The sequence below is a fragment of the Octopus bimaculoides genome, chromosome 2 (assembly GCF_046866305.1).
Source record: "Octopus bimaculoides isolate indiv1 chromosome 2, ASM4686630v1, whole genome shotgun sequence".
NCBI classification, from domain to species: Eukaryota; Metazoa; Mollusca; class Cephalopoda; order Octopoda; family Octopodidae; genus Octopus; species Octopus bimaculoides.
The window spans coordinates 68,103,971-68,111,505 of NC_142929.1; the positions used below are offsets into that span (position 1 = coordinate 68,103,971).

At 38.6% G+C, this 7,535-nt stretch overlaps 1 protein-coding gene across 1 annotated transcript; it reads right to left on the minus strand.

The window, feature by feature from the left end:
* Positions 1-2,302: 2,302 nt before the first annotated feature.
* LOC106884466 (large ribosomal subunit protein mL54) lies at positions 2,303-6,820 on the minus strand. The gene is made up of 2 exons (XM_014935871.3): positions 4,905-6,820; positions 2,303-2,727 (listed from the first exon to the last, which is right to left on the minus strand). Exons 1-2 carry the CDS (start codon positions 5,053-5,055, stop codon positions 2,474-2,476), a joined length of 405 nt encoding a protein of 134 aa, XP_014791357.3. The 5' UTR covers positions 5,056-6,820; the 3' UTR covers positions 2,303-2,473.
* Positions 6,821-7,535: the final 715 nt, after the last annotated feature.

The window sequence follows — 7,535 nt, forward strand, 5'->3', positions numbered from 1 at the left end:
CTGGCAGAAATAGCAGCCAAATCTCCCTCAAAACACCCTACTGTCTTAATCCGACAATTCTGCCTATTATGTAGTTTGATGAAAGTTGTGGAGAGAGTCATAACCCAACTAATTAGGGAGAGAGTTAGTCTAGACGAGATGCAGTTTGGTTTTGTGTCAGGTAGAAGCACCACTGATGCTATATTTCTGGTAAGGCAACTGCAGGAGAAATATCTTGTCAAAGATAAACCTCTGTACTTGGCTTTTGTTGCCTTGGAGAAAACTTTTGACAGAGACAACTGATCCCTTATCTAGAGAGAGATGAGTGGTTGGTGAGAGCCGTACAAGCCTTGTACAGGAATGCTACCAGTAAAGTGAGGGTGGGCAACGAGTACAGCGAAGAATTCAGGGTACAAGTAGTTCACCAAGGATCGGTGTTTATCCCCCTCTTATTCATCATCGTCCTCCAGGCTGATGACATTGCTCTTATAGCTGAATCACTACCTAAACTAGCGAAGAAGTTCCAGGTATGGAAGCAAGTCTAGAATCAAAGGGCCTTAGAGTTAACCTAGCAAAAACCAAAATCATAGTATGTAGGAAGGTAGACAAATCACAAATCCCTTCAGGTAGATGGTCCTCCTCAATCTGTAGAAAAGGTGTAGGTAGCAACTCCATAAGATGCACCCAGTGTAAGGTTTGGACACATAAAAGGTGCAGCAACATCAGAAGAAAGTTAACAGGGAAACTAACTTTTGTATGTGGAAGGTACACAGGTACAATAAACACAGAAAATATATTCCATCAACTGTCAGGAGGGCAAGCTAGAGGTAATAGATAGCTTCCATTATCTAGGTGACCAAGTTAGTAGTGGAGGTGGATGCTCTAAGAGCATAGCTGTGAGGATAAGATTAGGCTGGGCAAAGTTCAGAGAGCTCTTACCCCTGTTGGTAACAAAGGGCCTCTCTCTGAGTGAAAGGCAGATTGTTTGAAGCCTGTGTGTGAACAGCTATGCTGCATGGCAGTGAAACATAGGCTTTAACAGTTGAAGACATGCGTAGGCTTGAGAGAAATGAAGCCAGTATGCTGTGCTGGATGTGCAATGTCAGTGTGCATGTTCGACAGAGTGTAAGCATCTTGAAAGAAAAGTTAGGCATAAGACAAATTAGATGTGGTGTGCAAGAAAGACAACTGTGCTGGTATGGTCATGTGATACGTATGGACAAGGACTGCTGTGTAAAGAAGTACGATCTGTAACTGTGGAGGGAACCTGTGGTAGAGGTAGACCCAGGAAGACAAGGGATGAGGTGGTGAAGCATGATCTTCGAACTTTGAGCCTTATAGAGGCAATGACTGGCGATGTGTTGTGCTTGAGAGGACTCGTCAAGCCAAGTGCATTCATGCTGGTGGCATGTAAAGAACATCTTTTGAACATTGGGCCTGACGGAGGCAAAGTGGCCGAGTTCCTTTTGAGTATTGGGCTTCACGGAGGCAAGGTGGATGAGTTCCTTTTGTGCGTTGGGCCTCACAGATGCAAAGTGGCTGAGTTCCTTTCGAGTGTTGGGCCTCACGGAGGCAATGACCAAGACCTTTGGCATTATGTCGTGCTTGAGAAGAAAACCCATCAAGCCAAGCAAAATTGCAGTTGTGGCAAATACCGGTGTCGTGCTGGTGGCACGTAAACACACTCTGGTGTCACACAAATGGCACTCATACCAGTGGCATGTTAAAGTAACCATTACACTCTTGGAGTAGTTGGCATTAGGAAGGGCATCCAGCTGTAGAAAACCATGCCAAATCTGACTGGAGTTTGGTGCAACCTTCCAACATGCCAGCCCAGTCAAACCATCCAACCCATGCCAGCATGAACAATGGATGTTAACTGATGATATATATATGTATACATACACACACACAAACAGGCTTCTTGCAGTTTCCATCTATCAAATTCATTCACAAGACTTTGGTTGGCTCAAGTTTATAGTAGAAAACACTTGCCCAAGGTGTCATACAATGAGACTAAATCTGAAATCATACAGTTTGGAAGCAAGCCTGCACCTCATTGAGACCTATTTCCAGCAACACTATGGTACTGAGCCATCTTCAATTCTGTTTGACAGCCATAGATATTTATGAACTGAATGTAAACTCTTAGATATATAATGTTAACTCACAAAAAATTTGAGAGTAAGTAATTTGAGGAAATCACTTTTGTCATTAAACAACAAGAAAAGATGTCAATAGTGTTTATTTTTTCCCCTATTATTGCATATCCCAGTATTCTGCATCTCAAGCAGAAAGTGAAAAAAAGAAAACTTCACAAGAATGAAGTGAATAAATTAATTTATTGTTTTCTAAATATATCAAAACAAAATGAATTTTGCTTCTTAAACATACTGAATATCTAATGAAAAGTGTAATTTGAAGATATTACAAAAAAAAAAAAGAAAAAAATACAAACGTCTGCAAATATTGCAGAAATGTCCTTGGAATTTCATCACCTAGACCTTTTGAGTGACATTTTTCTAAGTCTACGCCAATATGCACGATCTTTTGGATCTAAGTCATCTAGTGTTGGTGGTGGACCTGTATTTAACTGCCACAACCAATCAGGATATTCATGATCTGCCTTGATTTCAATCCTATCACTATTTTCAACAATATTGGCACCACATACATATTTTAGAAGCTTGTCAACATCAGTTTCAACAGGGAGCTTTTCTTTCTTGACTGGCTGGGCAGACATTTTAACTGTGAAACAAAGAAACGAAAATCTTCATCAGCATCATCATCAAAAACATAAAACAAGGAAAATATCAAAATCATTAGAAATTGCATGGGTTAGATAGAATAGTTGTTCTTTTGCACTCTTTAAATATTTTTAAAGCTGATTTTCTTATGATAGAAACTAACTAGTGTGCTGAAAATGGATGAACTTAATCATGAATTTAAAACATTTCCATCTTTGATGATGAGAAGAACAATGGCTTCAAATTTTAGCACAAGGCCAACAACTTCATTGACCCCCAGTACTAAACTGGTACTTATTTTATTGACCCTGAAAGGATGAAAGGCAAAGTAACCTTGACAGAATTTGAACTCAGAATGCAAAGACAGACGAAATGCCATAAAGCATTTTGCCCAGTGTACTAACAATTCTGCCAGTTTATCACCTTAAGAATAATAATAATGACACAATGCAATATGAGAAATTTGAAGACACAAAACTATGACTTAGTAAATTCAAGAGTTTGACAATTTAGATTGTTTCATTCAGCCAATGTAAACGTTTTTTTTTTTCTTTTTAACGTAAAGGTTTGAAAGTGAAATGCTAAGATTTTATTTAAAACATAGATACAGAAATTAAATCAAAGTAACAACTGGCTCCTAATCACCTAGACATGTGCAAAAACCCATTTTTTTAATAGTGGGGAATGTACTCTCCAACATAGGTTATTAGATTGAGACTGGAGAAGATTAGAACATGAAACATAATTAAAAGATAGACACAGAAGTTGGAAACTTTCCTTTGTTAGCAATATAATATCTATTTAGAAAAGAAAGATGACTGACTACTCATAGATTGAAATGAGTGCCAGGTAGATGGCAAAGTTGTTTAAAAAGAGCCTAGAGAATAAGGCCATGCAAAAAGCACTGGTGCTGGTGTCACATTAAAAGCACCCAGTACACTGTAAAGTGGTTGGCGTTAGAAAGGTCATCAAACTGTGGAAACCATGCAGAAACAGACAATGGAACTAGGTGCGGCTCTTGGCCTTACCAGCCCGTCCAACCCATGCCAGCATGGTAAACGAAGGTTAGATGATGATGAAGATGATGAATGGAGTGGAAGAAAGGTGATGATGAATGGAGCAGAGGAAAAGTGTAATATTAGGAGTCGAGACAATATGTAAGACAAGTTTAATTAGCTAAGAAAGTAATAAGAATAGTTTGGAGCCATAGCAATGAGAGGTATTTCAACTCTTAAAACAATGTTTTCATGTGGATCAGAACGCCATTGGGAAGATGGGTTCAAAATAACATTATCACAAGGCTTGGATGAGTGAAATGAAAGAGATACAGCAGTGTTACTACAGAATTAGGAATATGGGATAGTGAGGACCTATTTGGTAGAATCAACAATGAAACTAGTTATAAAAGATTAACACAAGCATGATTATTCGATCAAAAGAGAGAAGAGTCGAGACTCAAAACAATTAGCAGGTTACCAAGCTATGTTCATGGGTGACGGATTGCCTTATATACGATGAGAGGCGACTTAGTTATGCCTAAGGTTCCTAGATGCAAATCTTTTTAATGACAAGAATTTGGGACCAACATGTTCTATAAGTAAACTTAATCTCCAAGTCGTTAAGGAACTCCTCCAAATGTGTCAACACTAAAAATTAAAAACAAAAAAAAAGACGAAAGTTTTAGTTACATAAAAACTTTCGTATCTCACTCTACTTATTTTCTTTTGTCAAAGCCTTAAATGTCAGCATCATGTTCTCATGTAATAGGATGCATTAAAAGGAGGTGTATTATGAATTTCAACATTTTTGGTCCACTGGTTTATGTTTTATAAACAACAAAATAGTTTTTACATCACTTATTTTCTTTTCTCCCCTCACCACATATATGAAAACATGCTACGATCTGGCCATGACAAAAATCAAAAAAGCTGGAAAAGTGACATACAACAAATTATGCCGCTTAACTATATTTTAGTTATATATATGTGTGTGTTTCTATACACACGTGTTTAATTCTTAACATGCCTATACAAGTGGGACCCTGTTTAACTTTCAATAACTTAAAGCTTAGATGACTCTAAGACGAGAAGCAGAAAACTTTAAATCTTTGATGTAAAAAGTAATGAAGCAATGAAGAATTTTTTCTCATGAATAAAAATAAACAGATATACCACTCACCTCCAGCTAGTTTCTTGGCATGTCTGATACACGCATAACTAAAAGGAGAATTAGGTAAAGCTCTTTTTGATTGCAATGTCAGACTACACAAAGCTAGTCGATGAAAGGTGACTGCCATTTTAACTTTGAGTGCGACGGAGTTATTTCCCATTTTCTTATCCACCTAATGTACCCAATATAAATTGTTTCCGCCTCATATGTATTCTATCATGTACACATACATATATATTTAAATGCATCAGCGTTAATAGATTTGTTTTCTTAAATTGAAACACTGGTCATCTCTTGGTATTCTAGCATCTCTCCACTTTTTATTTATATATTCATTTTGCATTTTAGTACATACGCCTCAGCAAATGAAACAGAACAGATTAAATATAAATAGGAAAGAATTGGTTTTGTAGACTTTTGTCTTAACTGAATGTGAAAAGAAAACGTAATTTCATTTCCATCTGAATGTACATCTTTTAGAACATTGTCATTTTATAAGATTTTGCTAGCAGACTACTAAACTATTTGTTGACTCCCTCCCCTCAATCACGATTCCTCCTTTATCAGCGTGGTGCTCCTTTGGAACCACAATTACTAACCTAGCTTTCGAGTTCTTCTTTCGATCCAAAACGGCTAGCCTCGAACAACTTACAAAAAAACTTGAGATAATTGGGCCCCACTAAGTTTTTATTATTTTTTTTTATAAATATATACTTAGAAATTACTTATCAATTTCTAAGCTATTGTATTTTCTGAGAGTTAGTCTTTCTTATAAATTCCTGTCGTCTCTCCAGGAAACTCGAATGCTTGGTCGAAACTCGAAATCTTCAGGAAACTCGAATGCTTGGTCAATGTCAAACTCTTCTCTGAGTCCCGCGACCAGGCTGCTTTGCCCAAACGGTTTGGGGATCTAGGTTTGCGCAAGTGCTCGTCTCTATTTCTTCCTTATTTTCTTTCCCCTTTTGATAGACAACATCCTTTCCTCTCCAACACGGACTAATTCCAACAGGATGATGGATGAAGCTCTATTACAATGGCAAGAGCTGGGTTTACCTGTTCCTGTACAAATTGAGGATAGACAGAAGAAGAGAATATGGGACAATCTGCGTTCAGGTGTCACTTCCAACTCTCTCCTTGATCAATCTGACCAATTTTCATGACATCGCCTACTTTCAACTAATGCAAAATTCTCGGGGAACTGGATTGATGCCCTGCCTGTGGCTAACATTGGAGGTCTACTCAGTCTAGATGAACTTCGCATCTCCATCCCACTCAGAGTGGGAGTTGGCATCTGTAGGAGACTGAGATGCTATTGTGGTAGGTCCCTTTGATCTCACAGGCCTTCACGGTCTGTCTTGCCGCCTAAATGCTAGTCTCTTCGCTCGCCACACCGAGCTAAACCTAATTATTAAGCGGGCCCAAGCTCGGATTAATATCCCCTCAGTTCCTGAGCCGATGGGATTATCCAGAAGTGATGGAAAATGACTAGATGGTCTTACCCTCTGTCCCTGGGTTAAAGATAGGGGTCTCATTTCGAACGCCACAATCTGCGACTCATTTGTTTCCGCTCACATTTTGGATGCTGTAATAAATGGGAGGGTCACTGCTACGGTAGCCGAACGGAACAAAGCTCTGAAGTATCGGGATCTGACAAACTGTGACGTTTGAGACGTTCGGAGGGACTGAGCCATTAACCTCGAAGTTCTTGTCAATGTTCGCAGCTCATGTCAGAGGATGTCTGTAAGGGAGCTTGGCCTTTTCAACGTCTTAACTTCGCCATCGCCCGTGGTAATGCTGCGAGCGTGCTGGCTTGCTTCTGTAGGTTCCGTCGAACCTTGTGGTGTAGGACCAGTTGAATCACTTGTGTTGAATTTGTAGTGGCACGAAATTATAGCCACCATTAAGGAAGTGCAATCTACGCATGCGCAAGGGACTTGTCTTCCCGGAAGCCCCTCGAGTGCGCATGCGTAGTAAACCTGTACTTAAAGCGCTTCGCGCATTTTCTAAGCCTCTTTGGCACGATGCCTTCGATGTGACAACGACTTGCTCCTCTGGCATGCCTCAACGAAGCTCTTAATCTCCAGATGCTGATTACAAGTTAACCAGCGGCTACCAGGCTGAATGACACAGGTTTTGTAAAGCTAAGCATCACCAAAATAAAACTTATTTTATTACGTTGTTAATTGTTCACACCTGCCTTTGTTCTACTGTTTCCTAATATATATTTTTGTTGAAAGGTGATAGAGAGAGAGAGACTAAGTCTCAATGTTGCTATCAACCTTTTACACATTGTTGGCTTTTTTTTCTTTCTTCCCCACAAATGGTTTCAGTACAGTTTTAGCTGAAAGATTTGAAAGAAGTAAAAGAAGGTTCACCGGTAATTTTCTTTCATGTAAATAAATGTTTATGCTAATTTAAGAATTTGCCGGTTTTACTGAATTAAAGGAACTCACTCCTAAAATATTGCAAATGTTAGTCATACAAGTCAAATAATTTCTAAAACTACAAACTTATTGCAATTGGAAATTAACTTACCTTCACTTAATAAAAGTAATTAATAAACATTTATGTACAACAAGATAAAGTAATTAAACTACAGTTTTGAAACCTTTCGCAGTGAGATTTCAAACATGCGAAAAG